Source organism: Phragmites australis, chromosome 13 (genome assembly GCF_958298935.1).
Source record: "Phragmites australis chromosome 13, lpPhrAust1.1, whole genome shotgun sequence".
NCBI classification, from domain to species: Eukaryota; Viridiplantae; Streptophyta; class Magnoliopsida; order Poales; family Poaceae; genus Phragmites; species Phragmites australis.
This window is the reverse complement of record NC_084933.1, coordinates 3,325,714-3,344,725: the sequence shown is the minus strand read 5'-3', so window position 1 is coordinate 3,344,725 and position 19,012 is coordinate 3,325,714. Positions and strand designations below refer to the sequence as shown.

General features: G+C 50.7%; 1 protein-coding gene across 2 annotated transcripts; it reads right to left on the bottom strand.

The window, feature by feature from the left end:
* Positions 1 to 11,366: 11,366 nt before the first annotated feature.
* On the bottom strand, positions 11,367 to 16,817 carry LOC133887673 (probable protein phosphatase 2C 37). Of its 2 annotated transcripts, XR_009903639.1 has the most exons (5): positions 16,302 to 16,817; positions 15,414 to 15,815; positions 14,453 to 14,558; positions 12,397 to 12,768; positions 11,908 to 12,045 (listed from the first exon to the last, which is right to left on the bottom strand). XR_009903639.1 is itself a non-coding variant. In XM_062327635.1 (4 exons), exons 1-4 carry the CDS (start codon positions 16,665 to 16,667, stop codon positions 11,723 to 11,725), a joined length of 1,197 nt encoding a protein of 398 aa, XP_062183619.1. In that variant the 5' UTR covers positions 16,668 to 16,814; the 3' UTR covers positions 11,367 to 11,722. The 2 variants fall into 2 exon arrangements, 1 of the variants encoding a protein (XP_062183619.1); XM_062327635.1 differs by lacking the exon at positions 12,397 to 12,768 and having other exon boundaries at positions 11,367 to 12,045; positions 16,302 to 16,814.
* Between the last annotated feature and the right edge of the window lie 2,195 nt (positions 16,818 to 19,012).

Genomic DNA, 19,012 nt, shown 5'->3' with positions numbered 1-19,012 from the left:
CGCCGCTCCGACTGGCTCTTCTCTGCAAAAAAAGGAACATAAAACTGTCAATACAAAATTTCGGCAGCACCTCCCCTGCACGGTGAGGTTTCCAAAACCTGCAAGAAAACCAACGGCACGATGGCCGACATGCACATATATATGAATGGCACGATGGCCGACATGCACAAGATTATATCCAACCACATATATATAACAATGTCACAACCACTCCTACGACTACTTAGACTACCACCACAGCTACTCTACCACTACTACTACCGCAACTACTAGTAATACTACGATGACGACGACGGTATGGCATACCTAGTGGGCGTCGTAGGGCGGCGGTGGTGAAGGGGCCAGGGCGCCGGTGGACAAGGCGACGGCTGAGGAAGCGTCGGAGACGTGGCAACGGCGGCTGGGGCGCCTCCTCCTCCTCCTCCTTCTTCTTCCTCCTTCCTCCTTCTTCCTCCTCCTCCTTCTCTTCCTCCTTCTTCCTCCTCTCCTCCTCCTCCTCTCTTTCTCCTCCTCCTCCTGCGGCGCGGCGCTGGGGGCGGCACGGGCGCGGGAGTGGGCGGCGGCGGCGCTGGCGCTGGGGCGGGCACGGGCGCGAGCGGCGGCGGCGGCGGCGGCGGCGGCGCGGGCGCGAGCGCGGGCGCGGGCGGGGGCGACGGCGGCGCTGGCGCTGGCGAGGTCGCGGGCGGCGGCGGCGGCAGCGGCGGCGCTGGCGGGGGCGGGTGCGTGTGTGCGGTGTGTGTGGGCCGGCTGGGCCGGGGGTTAAATCCCCCCTTTGCCGAGTGCCCCCGATCTGGCACTCGGCAAAGAGGGGGTTTTCTTTAAAAAAAATTTAAAATTCTTTGCCGAGTGCCAGACGTCCTGGCACTCGGCAAAGAGGTTCTTTTGCCGAGTGTCATGTTTTGACACTCGGCAAACCCTATTTTTTTTTCACTTTTGACCTCAAACTTTTTCTGCTGTCCTCATACAATACCTGGTACTCCATGTTCCAATGTGGCACATTTCTCGGACTTTTTCTATATTTCTTTAATTTATTTCAATTAATTGAATTTTCTTGGATAATTCAAATTATAACTGCTAGTCATTCGAATAATGAAAAAAAAATGAATAGAAAAATGATATTCATGTTATTTAGTATAATGTGAGACCGTATCCAGGAACAGACCATAAATTTCGAACATCTTGTTCACGAAACATGACCACGAACTTACGGCGCCGCTCCGACTGGCTCTTCTCTGCAAAAAAAGAAACATAAAACTGTCAATACAAAATTTCGGCAGCACCTCCCCTGCACGGTGAGGTTTCCAAAACCTGCAAGAAAACCAACGGCACGATGGCCGACATGCACATATTTATGAACGGCACGATGGCCGACATGCACAAGATTATTTCCAACCACATATATATAACAACGTCACAACCACTCCTACGACTACTTAGACTACCACCACTGCTACTCTACCACTACTACTACCGCAACTACTAGTAATACTACGACGACAACGACGGTATGGCATACCTAGTGGGCGTCGTAGGGCGGCGGTGGTGAAGGGGCCAGGGCGCCGGTCGACAAGGCGACGACTGGGGAAGCGTCGGGGACGTGGCAACGGCGGCCGGGGCGCCTCCTCCTCCTCCTCCTTCTTCTTCCTCCTTCCTCCTTCTTCCTCCTCCTTCTCTTCCTCCTTCTTCCTCCTCTTCTCCTCGTCCTCTCTTTCTCCACCTCCTCCGGCGGCGCGGGCGGGGAGTGGGCGGGGGCGGCGCTGGCGCGGGGGCAGCGGCGGCGCTGGCGCTGGCGTGGGCGCTGGCGCGGGCGGCTTCGGCGGCGGCGGCGCTGGCGCTGGCGTGGGCGGGGACGGGTGCGTGTGTGTGGTGTGTGTGCGCCAGCTGGGCCGGGGGTTAAATCCCCCCTTTGCCGAGGGCACCCGATCTGGCACTCGACAAAGAGGGGTTTTTTTTAAAAAAATTTAAAATTCTTTGCCGAGTGCCAGACGTCCTGGCACTCGGCAAAGAGGTTCCTTTGCCGAGTTTCATGTTTTGACACTCGGCAAACCCTATTTTTTTGTCACTTTTGACCTCCAAACTTTTTCTGCAGTCCTCATACAATACCTGGTACTCCATGTTCGAATGTGGCACATTTCTCAGACTTTTTCTATATTTCTTTAATCTATTTAGATTAATTGAATTTTCTTGGATAATTCAAATTAATACTGCTAGTCATTCGAATAATGAAAAAAAAATGAATGGAAAAATGATATTCATGTTATTTAGTAAAATGTGAGGCCGTATCCAGGAACAGACCACAAATTTCGAACATCTTGTTCACGAAACATGACCACGAACTTGCGGTGCCACTCCGACTGGCTCTTCTCTGCAAAAAAAGAAACATAAAACTGTCAATACAAAATTTCGGCAGCACCTCCCCTGCACGGTGAGGTTTCCAAAACCTGCAAGAAAACCAACGGCACGATGGCCGACATGCACGTATATATGAACGGCACGATGGCCGACATGCACAAGATTATATCCAACCACATATATATAACAATGTCACAACCACTCCTACGACTACTTAGACTACTACCGCAACTACTAGTAATACTACGACGACGACGACGGTATGGCATACCTAGTGGGCGTCGTAGGGCAGCGGTGGTGAAGGGGCCAGAGCGCCGGTGGACAAGGCGACGGCTGGGGAAGCGTCGGGGACGTGGCAACAGTGGCCGGGGCGCCTCCTCCTCCTCCTCCTTCTTCTTCCTCCTTCCTCCTTCTTCCTCCTCCTCCTTCTCTTCCTCCTTCTTCCTCCTCTCCTCCTCCTCCTCTCTTTCTCCTCCTCCTCCGGCGGCGCAGGCGCGGGAGTGGGCGGTGGCGGCGCTGGCGCGGGGGCGGCGGCGGCGCTGGCGCTGGCGTGGGCGGGGGCGGGTGCGTGTGTGCGGTGTGTGTGGGCCGGCTGGGCCGGGGGTTAAATCCCCCCTTTGCCGAGTGCCCCCGATCTGGCACTCGGCAAAGAGGGATTTTTTTTAAAAAAATTTAAAATTCTTTGCCGAGTGACAGACGTCCTGGCACTCGGCAAAGAGGTTCCTTTGCCGAGTGTCATGTTTTGACACTCGGTAAACCCTATTTTTTTTCACTTTTGACCTCCAAACTTTTTCTGCAGTCCTCATACAATACCTGGTACTCCATGTTCCAATGTGGCACATTTCTCGGACTTTTTCTATATTTCTTTAATTTATTTCAATTAATTGAATTTTCTTGGATAATTCAAATTATAACTGCTAGTCATTCGAATAATGAAAAAAAAATGAATGGAAAAATGATATTCATGTTATTTAGTATAATGTGAGGCCGTATCCAGGAACAGACCACAAATTTCGAACATCTTGTTCACGAAACATGACCATGAACTTGCGGCGCCGCTCCGACTGGCTCTTCTCTGCAAAAAAAGAATCCTAAAACTGTCAATACAAAATTTCGGCAGCACCTCCCGTTCACGGTGAGGTTTCCAAAACCTGCAAGAAAACCAACGGCACGATGGCCGACATGCACATATATATGAACGGCACGATGGCCGACATGCACAAGATTATATCCAACCACATATATATAACAATGTCACAACCACTCCTACGACTACTTAGACTACCACCACTGCTACTCTACCACTACTACTACCGCAACTACTAGTAATACTACGACGACGACGACGGTATGGCATACCTAGTGGGCGTCGTAGGGCGGCGGTGGTGAAGGGGCCAGGGCGCCGGTGGACAAGGCGACAGCTGGGGAAGCGTCGGGGACGTGGCAACGGCGGCCGGGGCGCCTCCTCCTCCTCCTCCTCCTTCTTCCTCCTTCCTCCTTCTTCCTCCTCCTCCTTCTCTTCCTCCTTCTTCTTCCTCTCCTCCTCCTCCTCTCTTTCTCCTCCTCCTCCGGCGGCGCGGGCGCGGGAGTGGGCGGCGGCGGCGCTTGCGCGGGCGTGGGCGGGTGCGTGTGTGCGGTGTGTGTGGGCCGGCCGTGCCGGGGGTTAAATCCCCCCTTTGCCGAGTGCCCCCGATCAGGCACTCGGCAAAGAGGGGTTTTTTTTTAAAAAAATTTAAAATTCTTTGCCGAGAGCCAGACGTCCTGGCACTCGGCAAAGAGGTTCCTTTGCCGAGTGTCATGTTTTGACACTCGGCAAACCTTTTTTTTTCACTTTTGACCTCCAATCTTTTTCTGCAGTCCTCATACAATACCTGATACTCCATGTTCCAATGTGGCACATTTCTCGGACTTTTTCTATATTTCTTTAATTTATTTCAATTAATTGAATTTTCTTGGATAATTCAAATTATAACTGCTAGTCATTCGAATAATGAAAAAAAATGAATGGAAAAATGATATTCATGTTATTTAGTATAATGTGAGGCCGTATCCAGGAACAGACCACAAATTTCGAACATCTTGTTCACGAAACATGATCACGAACTTGCGGCGCCGCTCCGACTGGCTATTCTCTGCAAAAAAAGAAACATAAAACTGTCAATACAAAATTTCGGCAGCACCTCCCCTGCACGGTGAGGTTTCCAAAACCTGCAAGAAAACCAACGGCACGATGGCCGACATGCACATATATATGAACGGCACGATGGCCGACATGCACAAGATTATATCCAACCACATATATATAACAATGTCACAACCACTCCTACGACTACTTAGACTACCACCACTGCTACTCTACCACTACTACTACCGCAACTACTAGTAATACTACGACGACTATGACGGTATGGCATACCTAGTGGGCGTCATAGGGCGGCGGTGGTGAAGGGGCCAGGGCGCCGGTGGACAAGGCGACGGCTGGGGAAGCGTCGGGGACGTGGCAACGGCGGCCGGGGCGCCTCGTCCTCCTCCTCCTTGTTCTTCCTCCTTCCTCCTTCTTCCTCCTCCTCCTTCTCTTCCTCCTTCTTCCTCCTCTCCTCCTCCTCCTCTCTTTCTCCTCCTCCTCCGGCGGCGCGGGCGGGGAGTCGGCGGCGGCGGCGCTGGCGCGGGGGCGGCGGCGGCGCTGGCGCTGGCGCGGGCGCGGGCGCGGGCGGCGGCTGCGGCGGCGGCGCTGGCGCCGGCGTGGGCGGGGGCGGGGGCGGGTGCGTGTGTGCGGTGTGTGTGCGCCGGCTGGGCCAGGGGTTAAATCCCCCCTTTGCCGAGTGCCCCCGATCTGGCACTCGGCAAAGAGGGATTTTTTTTTAAAAAATTAAAATTCTTTGCCGAGTGCCAGACGTCCTGGCACTCGGCAAAGAGGTTCCTTTGCCGAGTTTCATGTTTTGACACTCGGCAAACCCTATTTTTTTTTCACTTTTGACCTCCAAACTTTTTCTGCAGTCCTCATACAATACCTGGTACTCCATGTTCCAATGTGGCACATTTCTCGGACTTTTTCTATATTTCTTTAATTTATTTCAATTAATTAAATTTTCTTGGATAATTCAAATTAATACCGCTAGTTATTCGAATAATGAAAAAAAAAAATGAATAGAAAAATGATATTCATGTTATTTAGTATAATGTGAGGCCGTATCCAGGAACAGACCACAAATTTCGAACATCTTGTTCACGAAACATGAAAACGAACTTGCGGCGCCGCTCCGACTGGCTCTTCTCTGCAAAAAAAGAAACATAAAACTGTCAATACAAAATTTCGGCAGCACCTCCCCTGCACGGTGAGGTTTCCAAAACCTGCAAGAAAACCAACGGCACGATGGCCGACATGCACAAGATTATATCCAACCACATATATATAACAATGTCACAACCACTCCTACGACTACTTAGACTACCACCACTGCTACTCTACCACTACTACTACCGCAGCTACTAGTAATACTACGACGACGACGACGGTATGGCATACCTAGTGGGCGTCGTAGGGCGGCGGTGGTGAAGGGGCCAGGGCGCCGGTGGACAAGGCGACGGCTGGGGAAGCGTCGGGGACGTGGCAACGGCGGCCGGGGCGCCTCCTCCTCCTCCTCCTTCTTCTTCCTACTTCCTCCTTCTTCCTCCTCCTCCTTCTCTTCCTCCATCTTCTTCCTCTCCTCCTCCTTCTTCCTCCTTCTTCCTCCTCCTTCCTCCTCCTTCTTCCTCCTTCCTCCTTCTTCCTCCTCCTCCTTCTCTTCCTCCTTCTTCCTCCTCTCCTCCTCCTCATCTCTTTCTCCTCCTCCTCCGGCGGCGCGGGCGTGGGATTGGGCGGCGGCGGCACTGGCGCGGGGGCGGCGGCGGCGCTGGCGCTGGGGGCGGGCGCGGGCGGGGGCTGCGGCGGCGCTGGCGCTGGCGCGGGCGCGGGCGGCGGCGCTGGCGCGGGTGGGGTTGGGTGTGTGTGTGCGGTGTGTGTGGGCCGGCTGGGCCGGGGGTTAAATCCCCCCTTTGCCGAGTGCCCCCGATCTGGCACTCGGCAAAGAGGAGTTTTTTTAAAAAAATTTAAAATTCTTTGCCGAGTGCCAGACGTCCTGGCACTCGGCAAAGAGGTTCCTTTGCCGAGTTTCATGTTTTGACACTCGGCAAACCCTATTTTTTTCACTTTTGACCTCCAAACTTTTTCTGCAGTCCTCATACAATACCTGGTACTCCATGTTCCAATGTGGCACATTTCTCGGACTTTTTCTATATTTCTTTAATTTATTTCAATTAATTGAATTTTCTTGGATAATTCAAATTAATACTGCTAGTCATTCGAATAATGAAAAAAAATGAATGGAAAAATGATATTCATGTTATTTAGTATAATGTGAGGCCGTATCCAGGAACAGACCACAAATTTCGAACATCTTGTTCACGAAACATGACCACGAACTTGCGGCGCCGCTCCGACTGGCTCTTCTCTGCAAGAAAAGAAACATAAAACTGTCAATACAAAATTTCGGCAGCACCTCCCCTGCACGGTGAGGTTTCCAAAACCTGCAAGAAAACCAACGGCACGATGGCCGACATGCACATATATATGAACGGCACGATGGCCGACATGCACAAGATTATATCCAACCACATATATATAACAATGTCACAACCACTCCTACGACTACTTAGACTACCACCACTGCTACTCTACCACTACTACTACCGCAGCTACTAGTAATACTACGACGACGACGACGGTATGGCATACCTAGTGGGCGTCGTAGGGCGGCGGTGGTGAAGGGGCCAGGGCGCCGGTGGACAAGGCGACGGCTGGGGAAGCGTCGGGGACGTGGCAACGGCGGCCGGGGCGCCTCCTCCTCCTCCTCCTTCTTCTTCCTCCTTCCTCCTTCTTCCTCCTCCTCCTTCTCTTCCTCCTTCTTCTTCTAATCCTCCTCCTTCTTCCTCCTTCTTCTTCCTCCTTCCTCCTCCTTCTTCCTCCTTCCTCCTTCTTCCTCCTCCTCCTTCTCTTCCTCCTTCTTCCTCCTCTCCTCCTCCTCCTCTCTTTCTCCTCCTCCTCCGGCGGCGCGGGCGTGGGATTGGGCGGCGGCGGCGCTGGCGCTGGGGGCGGGCGCGGGCGGGGGGCTGCGGCGGCGCTGGCGCTGGCGCGGGCGCGGGCGGCGACGCTGGCGCGGGTGGGGGTGGGTGCGTGTGTGCGGTGTGTGTGGGCCGGCTGGGGGGGTTAAATCCCCCCTTTGCCGAGTGCCCCCGATCTGGCACTCGGCAAAGAGGAGTTTTTTTTAAAAAAATTTAAAATTCTTTGCCGAGTGCCAGACGTCCTGGCACTCGGCAAAGAGGTTCCTTTGCCGAGTTTCATGTTTTGACACTCGGCAAACCCTACTTTTTTTTCACTTTTGACCTCCAAACTTTTTCTGCAGTCCTCATACAATAATTGGTACTCCATGTTCCAATGTGGCACATTTCTCGGACTTTTTCTATATTTCTTTAATTTATTTCAATTAATTGAATTTTCTTGGATAATTCAAATTATAACTGCTAGTCATTCGAATAATGAAAAAAATGAATGGAAAAATGATATTCATGTTATTTAGTATAATGTGAGGCCGTATCCTGGAACAGACCACAAATTTTGAACATCTTATTCACGAAACATGACCACGAACTTGCGGCGCCGCTCCGACTGGCTCTTCTCTGCAAAAAAAGAAACATAAAACTGTCAATACAAAATTTCGGCAGCACCTCCCCTGCACGGTGAGGTTTCCAAAACCTGCAAGAAAACCAACGGCACGATGGCCGACATGCACATATATATGAACGGCACGATGACCGACATGCACAAGATTATATCCAACCACATATATATAACAATGTCACAACCACTCCTACGACTACTTAGACTACCACCACTGCTACTCTACCACTACTACTACCGCAACTACTAGTAATACTACGACGACGACGACGGTATGGCATACCTAGTGGGCGTCGTAGGGCGGCGGTGGTGAAGGGGCCAGGGCGCCGGTGGACAAGGCGACGGTTGGGGAAGCGTCGGGGACGTGGCAACGGCGGCCGGGGCGCCTCCTCCTCCTCCTCCTTCTTCTTCCTCCTTCCTCCTTCTTCCTCCTCCTCCTTCTTCCTCCTCTCCTCCTCCTCCTCTCTTTCTCCTCCTCCTCCGGCGGCGCGGCGCTGGGGGCGGCGCGGGCGCGGGCGGCGGCGGCGCTGGCGCGGGCGCGGGCGCGTGCGCGGGCGCGGGCGGGGGCGGCGGCGACGCTGGCGTGGGCAGGGGCGGGTGCGTGTGTGCGGTGTGTGTGGGCCGGCTGGGCCGGGGGTTAAATCTCCCCTTTGCCGAGTGCCCCCGATCTGGCACTCAGCAAAGAGGGGTTTTTTTTAAAAAAATTTACAATTCTTTGCCGAGTGCCAGACGTCCTGGCACTCGGCAAAGATGTTCCTTTGCCGAGTGTCATGTTTTGACACTCGGCAAACCCTATATTTTTTTTCACTTTTGACCTCCAAACTTTTTCTGCAGTCCTCATACAATACCTGGTACTCCATGTTCCAATGTGGCACATTTCTCGGACTTTTTCTATATTTTTTTAATTTATTTCAATTAATTGAATTTTCTTGGATAATTCAAATTATAACTGCTAGTCATTCGAATAATGAAAAAAAATGAATGGAAAAATGATATTCATGTTATTTAGTATAATGTGAGGCCGTATCCAGGAACAGACCACAAAATTTGAACATCTTGTTCACGAAACATGACCACGAACTTGCGGCGCCGCTCCGACTGGCTCTTCTCTGCAAAAAAAGAAACATAAAACTGTCAATACAAAATTTCGGCAGCACCTCCCCTGCACGGTGAGGTTTCCAAAACCTGCAAGAAAACAAACGGCACAATGGCCGACATGCACATATATATGAACGGCACGATGGCCGACATGCACAAGATTATATCCAACCACATATATATAACAATGTCACAACCACTCCTACGACTACTTAGACTACCACCACTGCTACTCTACCACTACTACTACCGCAACTACTAGTAATACTACGACGACGACGACGGTATGGCATACCTAGTGGCGTCGTAGGGCGGCGGTGGTGAAGGGGCCAGGGCGCCGGTGGACAAGGCGACGGCTGGGGAAGCGTCGGGGACATGGCAACGGCGGCCGGGGCGCCTCCTCCTCCTCCTCCTTCTTCTTCCTCCTTCCTCCTTCTTCCTCCTCCTCCTTCTCTTCCTCCTTCGTGGTCATATTTCGTGAACAAGATGTTCGAAATTGGTGGTCTGTTCCTGGATACAGCCTCACATTATACTAAATAACATGAATATCATTTTTCCATTCATTTTTTTTCATTATTCGAATGACTAGCAGTTATAATTTGAATTATCCAAGAAAATTCAATTAATTGAAATAAATTAAAGAAATATAGAAAAAGTCCGAGAAATGTGCCACATTGGAACATGGAGTACCAGGTATTGTATGAGGACTGCAGAAAAAGTTTGGAGGTCAAAAGTGAAAAAAATAGGGTTTGCCGAGTGTCAAAAAATGACACTCGGGAAAGGAGCCTCTTTGCCGAGTGCCAGATGTTTGCCGAGTTCTTTCTCTCTGGCACTCGGCAAATAGCCTCCACGAACTTGGAGCACCAGGTATTGTATGAGGACTGCAGAAAAAGTTTGACCACCAGGTATTGTATGAGGACTGCAGAAAAAGTTTGGAGGTCAAAAGTGAAAAAATAGGGTTTGCCGAGTGTCAAAAAATGACACTCGGGAAAGGAGCCTCTTTGCCGAGTGCCAGATGTTTGCCGAGTTCTTTCTCTCTGGCACTCGGCAAATAGCCTCCACGAACTTGGAGCACCAGGTATTGTATGAGGACTGCAGAAAAAGTTTGACCACCAGGTATTGTATGAGGACTGCAGAAAAAGTTTGGAGGTCAAAAGTGAAAAAAAAGGGTTTGCCGAGTGTCAAAAAATGACACTCGGGAAAGGAGCCTCTTTGCCGAGTGCCAGATATTTGCCGAGTTCTTTCTCTCTGGCACTCGGTAAATAGCCTCTTTGCCGAGTGCCAGATGTTTGCCGAGTTCTTTCTCTCTGGCACTCGGCAAATAGCCTCCACGAACTTGGAGCACCAGGTATTGTATGAGGACTGCAGAAAAAGTTTGACCACCAGGTATTGTATGAGGACTGCAGAAAAAGTTTGGAGGTCAAAAGTGAAAAAAAAGGGTTTGCCGAGTGTCAAAAAATGACACTCGGGAAAGGAGCCTCTTTGCCGAGTGCCAGATGTTTGCCGAGTTCTTTCTCTCTGGCACTCGGCAAAGAGCTCTGGCACTCGGCAAATAGCCTCTTTGCCGAGTGCCAGATGTTTGCCGAGTTCTTTCTCTCTGGCACTCGGCAAATAGCCTCCACGAACTTGGAGCACCAGGTATTGTATGAGGACTGCAGAAAAAGTTTGACCACCAGGTATTGTATGAGGACTGCAGAAAAAGTTTGGAGGTCAAAAGTGAAAAAAAAGGGTTTGCCGAGTGTCAAAAAATGACACTCGGGAAAGGAGCCTCTTTGCCGAGTGCCAGATGTTTGCCGAGTTCTTTCTCTCTGGCACTCGGCAAAGAGCTCTGGCACTCGGCAAATAGCCTCTTTGCCGAGTGCCAGATGTTTGCCGAGTTCTTTCTCTCTGGCACTCGGCAAATAGCCTCTTTGCCGAGTGCCCGATAAAAAGCACACGGCAAAGTCTGGGACACTCGGCAAAGAAGCCGTCTCCGGTAGTGATACCACAGATGGCTTGAAGGTGAAGCACGAAATTCCCAGTGCTGTTGAACTTGTGGGATTCATGATTCATCCAATTCTAGATTGGCTATGAATGGACTCCATTTCGTGGTGATGCTCGTTGGATGGACAATATTCGGCCGGGTCGACATACCTAGGTCAATTTCATATAGAAGGCCAGGGCGGAAAACAATTGCAAATCTCCAGCCTCCATGAGAAAATGAGAATAAATAATTAATGTACATAAATATCGGATAATACTTTGTACAATTGCGCTTTCTTTCTTTCTTTTCTCGCCCTCTTTTTCTTTATGGATGGCAATCTTCCATCCACTTTTCTTTATCCGCCGAATATAGTTAACCGAAAAAAGAACCAGAATCTAGAATCGAAAGAACCAAGAAAATCCCAAGTTTAGACGACCACCTCCACCTCCTTGCAGTACCATCAGTCACTACTACTGCTCTTTTTTTTTTTGGGTGACGACGATGAACAGAGCTAGTTATAGAGTCTAGTTAAACTAGGAACGACGGCAATGACACCGCCTCATGAGTTGCCGGAACTGAGAACGAACAGAGGTCTAACCCCTCGGCTTCAGGTCGACGACGACGACGCTGACGTTATCCTGGCTCCCCCTGCACATCGCGAGCCTGACAAGGAGACATGCGGCGATGTTGCAGCGAGGGTCTGGATCCGGGCCAACTGCTGCCGCCGCACCCGCGCCGGCGACGGGAGCCGGGTTCACGTCATCCAGGCAGTGGCGAGCGATGTTGCAGGCGGTCTCGTTCTCTACCACGTCCCACATCCCGTCGCTGGCGAGGATCAGGCAGTCGTCCTCCACTCTCCTCCTGGTTATGGTGATCTCCGGCTCACTGATCACTTCGGGCCTTAGTAACCAGTCTCCTGCACATAGAGTAGTCAGTAAATCATCAAATGCCAGTTATGTTCAGAGCAATGTAGTGCTGAATTAGTTCAAACAAAGGGCTTGTTCTATCAGTTGTGGTGATATGAAAGTACTTCTCAAAATTAGAGTTTCGGGAATTTATGTGATCTTGTTTGCAGGGAGTCAAAGAGTGATGATGCAAACAGCAAAATTCATGAAAGCATACAAACTATATGCTGACCAAAAGAACCACCATGGTACAACATTTTGTCTTGTTGCGTGAGCAGGACCTGGAAGACAATGAATTCCTTGTAACTACTGTTGCTACAAGGATAAGTGTCTTGTTAATTAGCTGAGACAAAAGGAGGTACCTGAAAATGTCGATGGATGCTCATGCTATGCACCAAATTAACTGGACTGTATTCGCGTAGAAAGCTCATGAACCACAAGAGAATTCCTTCAAGCTTCACTCAGGTAAAAATACTGCAACATCACTATCATCGACTCAGGACACAGCACAGCACAACATCCCTAGGCCCTAGCCTAATCAAACCTATCCCCACTTATTTATAAAGGTCAGTTTTTTTTTGTAGGTTGGGTTAATATCAGAGGAACTTGTGGATAAATGGCACTTCCATGATTGACGAATCGAAGAATAACATGTGACTGTAGTGTCCCCTCCATGTTTCTTCATCGTCATGTCTGATAACCGAACTAATTGAGTCAGCTCCATCAAGAGACAGCTGAAAGTTAAACCTTATATTAGATGGTCAAGTAAGATGGGAAGAATACACGCGGTCATTTTCTTCCTAAGCCAATTATTAACACGGCACAACTCATGCGATCCGTAATGTGACTGTTTATCTACTCAACAACTGCCAAGTAACATGTATCAGAAGCACATGCATTCTATTAGAAGCTACCTGGTCTTATTCCGAAATGTTTATCTTCCGTAGAAACTTTTGTGTGATCGGATGAACACGCAAATCTTACATGTTACAAAAGCGTAAACAACCTTAATTTCATATACCAAAAATTGCATCTATACCATCATTTTGAAGCCCATTTTCATCCATACCACCACCCCGTGTCACTAACATATGGGCCCGGGCCCGTTTGTCATAGACACGGGTGATGGTATGGATGAAAATGGGCTTCAAAGTGATGGTATGGATGCAATTTGCCCTTTCATATATAGAATACCATGGCTTGTCATACTCATATGCCTAATTTCATAGAATACCATGGCTTGTCATACTCATATGCCATGCTGACACGAAACTTACAAGCCATATTTTTCTTAGCATAAAGCTTAAAGGAACGCCTTTAGTTTCTATTTTACTAGTTGGATTCCGTCAAATGGCAGCTCTTCATTGGTGGAGAGATGGTAAGATGCAAAGCAATAGTTTCTATTTTGTACTCCAAAGAGATGCAAAGTGACAAACGAAATCGCACTTTCCGAAATAGCACCCCTTCAAACATTAGCTTATTTCTATTCCCCCAACATTGCAGGGAACCAAAGCATATGAATCCACAGAAAAAAGCATCTGAACACAGCTATATATAACCTAGCAAAGAGGAGCAAAAAAGGCGCTCAAAACGGCAATGTAATGTTCCAAACTCGGACTGAAGCACCAAAAATTCATATGACATGTGTCTAAAATGAAGAAAAAAATCATATGACATGTGTCTAAAATGAAAAAAAAAGGTTTATAGTTTTTCCAAGAAAACTCCCCCAAACACGTCATGGCCTCATTATTTGTTGAACAGGACAATTTGAGGACTCCAGCGAACAATAATTTAAGTTCTGGACGATGCCCATCCAAAGTGCCATCAGACTCAAATCAAATGCGAAGGCGAGAAGCCAAACACGTGTGCCCAGCAGTGTCATTTTCTTGCTTCTCAAGTTTAAATGTGCATACTCGTCTAAACAGGAGAAACATCGAAACTGAAAATGGACTAAAATGGGAACACAACGTACCAAGTTAAAACCAAAACATTGAAAACTCAAATGACACGTGTATACACAGGCCAAAAAAATCCATGTAACTCTGTTTACCAAGAAAATTGCTCCAAACAATCCAATGAATTCATGAAGAAAAAACTCAATTCAAGATAAGGCCTATCCAAAGTGCCGTCGATCTCAGATCAAATCCAAATGCGAGAAGCCAAACAGCGATGTCGCTGTCGTGCCTGTCTAGTTTAATTTTGAATACTAGTCAAATTCAGGTAATGCAATCCACATAATTGGTGCATAGTAGTACACACTTGCCAAGATTGATGGTCCAAGGAGTTGATGTCAAGAGTCCGATCACATTTCTTTCTCTGAAGAACAAACTATATATCCATGCATGGATGAATGCTGAAGGTAGGTGCGTGTGTGTGTATATATATATAAACAGCATGTAGACGGGCAAATTAACATACCTAGTGCGCGCGTCATGGCGAGGATCCCACGAACACGCGGGCCGTTGTTGCACAGCACCCAGCCGCCCACCGCCTGGATCCGCGCCATCTCGTCCGGCCGTTCAGGCTGTGCACAGTTTGCCAACAAACAACAGCTTATCAGATCAGGCTCTCCCTGCAGGAATGTAAGCAATCCGAAACACAAGCAAGGCGAGGCAGCTGACAGGCAATTAGCAGTGCAGATTACAAGGGACGGACGGCAATTAGCAGATTGCAGTGGAGTAATTTAGCAACCCTAGCTAATTCCCAAGCAACTGACCAGCACGAACATTGGCGCACTCGCCTTTTTCCTGTTTGGCAGGCAGTTCTTCTTTCCGTGCCACCCGTCGGATAGGAAAAAGGCAACAACACAGAAAGAGAACAGCAATATCTCTCTGTATCCCATTCTCTCTCTAGACTATCTCCTTTTCTCTCCTCTCAGGAACAGGAACAGGAACAGTAATTTATAAGAGTATTGATTTTTTATTATAGCATCAAATCTGATCCGTATCGGATAATATAAGGTCACGCTAACTTCAGCTCTCCCATTCCGGCGGCGGGACCTCAAACTTTGAGGTGAGTTGGTCGGGCCCCGCACCCGCCGGCGACCACTCTCGTCGCCCCACGTGGCAACGCGGAGACCGACACTTGTCCTCCCGTCCCCATCACGCCTCGGAATCTCCGGCCGCCCGGCGCCACGTGCCCGGCGGAGGACAGCGACGGCCGGCGACGAGAGCCCCAAAAGTTCCGAGCTATCCACGGACCTGCCACTGCATGGCCCGCTTTGATATCCGTGCTGTGTGGACGCCGCTGCCTCCCTGTCGAGATCCCAGCAGCTGCATAGGCCTCACGCTTGCTAAAAAGAATTGATCCCAGCAAGGCCATTGCCGGCGGCCAACCACGAGGCGCGCGGGACCCACCAAGGGGTCAACGTCGTACGTACCTTGTGGTCGGAGGAGAGCGGGACGGCCGGGGCGCCGGGGGGGCCGCGGCAGAGCACCGCGCGGGAGTCGCCGCAGTTGGCGACGATGAGGCGGTCGCGGACGAGGACCGCGACAACGGCGGTGGAGCCCACGATGCCGCAGCGGGGGTCGAGGGCCAGCGGGCACCGGCACCGCGGGAACGAGATGCGCCCGCACGCGCACGCCAGGGCCGCCATCGCGTCCACGCGCCGGAAGCAGCGCGACAGCGCCGCGCGCCACGCAAGCTCCTCCTGCTGCTCCGCCCCGACGACGACGCCAGCTCCATTCATCTGCTCGCCCCGCCAGTGCAGGTAGGCCGCCGCCCCGGCGGCGAGCTCCTCGGCCAGGATCACGTGCATCCGCTCCCGGCACAGCACGGACACCTGCATGCATTTGGTATTTTGGATGTGTACTAGTCATACGGTCGACTACTCTTATAATTCACGTCGTACGTACGTAGTAATTATTATGATTATGATTATGATTACTAGTAAGGACGAACCAAAAAAAGAAAAAAACAAACGAGACAAACGTGCCGAGGTCGAATTCGGAATGTGCTGGAATTAATGTCGCCAGATAGGAGTGACCAGTGAAATGTGGAGTACTACGAACGAAGCTGCAGGAGCATTTTTTTGGCACGAATTGATAGCTTCTTCTTTCTTTTTTACCATGCTAGTGTAATTAAAAATAAAGCTGACGAAACGCTTCTTGTAAAAAAAAGAATAGGTAAAAATGGTAAGCTTTTCATCTTGATCGGTAAGATTTAATTAAGATCATGAAATGTCGGGATTAATTAGAAAAACTAGTAACTGAATGAGATATTGGAGGATTGGCCGGCGAGGGCGAGGGCGAGGGCGAGAGCTGCATACACTGGAGCCGCCGTGGCCGTCGAAGACGGCGAAGAAGTGCATGGGCGAGCCGTCGGCCCAGGCGCAGAAGCCCGGGTGGAGCGAGACAGTGTCCTCCATGCCCCGCGGTCGCCCCTGCAAATCCATCCACCCGAACGCCACCGGCCACACCTGCGCCGCCGCCGGCAGAGCCGGCGGTGCCAGCCCGGCCGTCGCGAGCGGGCCCAGTCCCACTTGTTCCTCTTCACCCTCCTTGTCCGGCAAGCCCTGATCCGACGACGACGAGGAAGACGGGGAGGCCGGCCGGCTCCGCTTGTCCCCGCATTTCGGGGTGGAGGAGGACGCACCTGGGCCGCCGGGCATGTTGACGCCTGCACTAGTAGCCATCACCGTCACCTGCGCTCTCCGGCGGCGATCAAGGACGAGGAGAGGCGCACGAATCCATACGAGCTAGCTAGGGCATAGGGGAGGAGTTTGGATCCAATGGGATGATCGACGAGGAGAGGAGATGATCGACGAGGAGGGCGAGCCGGCGAGGTGGGTTTGCGTGGGGTCTTATAGTCTTTCTCCTCTCCTCTCCTCGGGTCGCGTGGACGGAAGGGGTGTTGTGCGGCGGGGCCCGCGTGGCGCGACGTGGCCGGGGAGGGGCGGGGGGTGCGTGGTCCTGGGTGGCCTCGCTGCGCGCAAACTGGCAGCCCCGCGGGGCGTTCGGTGCCTGCCTGCCTTGGACAATGCGCGGGGGCTAGGCGGTCTGCTGATGCAAGCTCCGCAGCCGTGGTGGTAGCTAGAGTGACCGCACCATCCCTAAGTGCACTTTCGATTCAATGCCTTGGGCTTCGTGATTGCCTATCGCGGCTTCTGCATATCCGATTCATAACAGGTGCAGGAGTAGGTTTGGGTTTCCTGTAGGTGACATGTTAGCACCCGAAGTTTTTCTCTCAATGCAGCCCATCCTAACACTGAAACACACCACGTCACCGGTCACATCTGAGGCTTTCCGTGGCCCAGCTTCGAACGGCCATAGCCCACAAGAGGTGCTCGGCTCCTTCGATGCGCCCATGCCCTTGAGGTGCTCGGCCAATCGGCTGCCGCCCGTGCACCTCTACCGCACTCAATAGTACCCTCGTGTTCGTCCGTCACACTCGTCGACGTCCTCACGCTCCTTGAGCTCGATCGCGACCACCGAGCGTCATTGATTTTCACCCCTTCGGCGCCGCCCCTCCTCGCCTGCTCCCGACTTCGCCCCTCCGCACCTGACCTCTGTTCCCTCGGTGTCGCCCCTCCCCGCTCGCGTCCAACATCGCTTCTCCACGCTAAGCCTCCGCCCCCTTGGCACCCACGCCTGGCATCACCCCTTAATGCGTGCGCCTGGCCTTCGCCCCCCTCGGCGCTTCCTCTCCACACGCTCCTCTGTGGTTAAGACCTGATGGGTTTTGGGTCCCTGTTGAGTTCGGATGCGGGGAACATTTCAACCTGATTGGCACTTCGGGTGCAGGTCAGGTTTTGAGGTTCGGGTTTTGGGTGGGGCATGGTTTTACTCCGCTCGATCCCGACACGACCCGTTGCCATCCCTATAGTTGCCCTGCTACCAAACACCCACCGCCTCCAACGTCGTCCCGACAATGGTGGTTAGTTTTTTGCAAGCGCCGACGGTCGGCATCGCTTCCATGTTCTTGTAGTGGTGGAGTCTCTTCGCTATATGTACAAGAACTCACTTCTTGACATTTAAGCTCTCATTGTCACAGACCCAATCCATTGCCTACAATCCGCCATTTCTCGGTAGCACACAGTGTTGTCAACCCAAGCATTATAGGTGGGGCTCTAGTGGACATTAAAACCTAACATATTGAACCCAACAATGGACTTTGTTGTCCATCGTTACAAAAAAGAGCTTGCATGAAGGAGGTAGAGCGCAACCAATAGCAACTAAGCATTTCTTGCTTTACATGTAACATGCATGCGAGACATAGCGTAATCTACGTAAAGTGGTTACAAACAAAGTAGCAACCACTAGTGGTCAACGAATCAAATCATACATTCACATGCCGATAATTTTTTATACACGTCACCGGCTTGCTCCCGCTTTAATTGCACCAACATGTGCCTATATATGCCCTCATGGAGGAGATAGAGCGTTACCAATAACAACTAAGCATTGTCTCGCTTTACATGCAGTAAGCATGTGTGACGTAGCGTAATCTACGTAAAATGGTGACAAACAAAGCAACAACCACTACACATCAGGCACCTTTGCAACAAATCAAATCACACATTTGCATGCCGACAATTTTTCGTACATGTCACAAGCTCGCTCCTGCTTTAATTGCATCATCATGTGCCTATATGTGCCCTTGTGGAGGAGGTAGAGCGTTGCCAATAGCAACTGAGTGTTATCTCGCTTTACATGCAGCAAGCATTTGAAACATAGCGTAATCTATGTAAAATGATGACAAAGAAAGTAGCAACCACTACAGATCAGACACCTTTGCAACGAATCAGATCACATATTTGCATGCCGACAATTTTTCGTGCACGTCACTAGCTTTGTCCCGCTTTAATTGCATCAACATGGGCCTATATGTGTCCTCGTGGGGGAGGTAGAGCATTACCAATATCAACAAAGCATTATCTCGCTTTACATGTAGTATGCATATAGGATGTAGCATAGTCTACGTAAAATGGTGACAAACAAAGCAATAACCACTACACGTCAGGCACCTTTGCAACGAATC

Bases quoted from the DNA above. Each gene is read 5' to 3' on its own strand.
- LOC133887673 (XM_062327635.1), bottom strand. From the start codon at position 16,667: ATGGCTACTAGTGCAGGCGTCAACATGCCCGGCGGCCCAGGTGCGTCC. The intron at 15,816-16,301 runs GTATGCAGCTCT...AAATGCATGCAG, and splicing joins ACGGCCACGGCGGCTCCAGT to GTGTCCGTGCTGTGCCGGGA. The intron at 14,559-15,413 runs GTACGTACGACG...AACTGTGCACAG, and splicing joins CGCTCTCCTCCGACCACAAG to CCTGAACGGCCGGACGAGAT.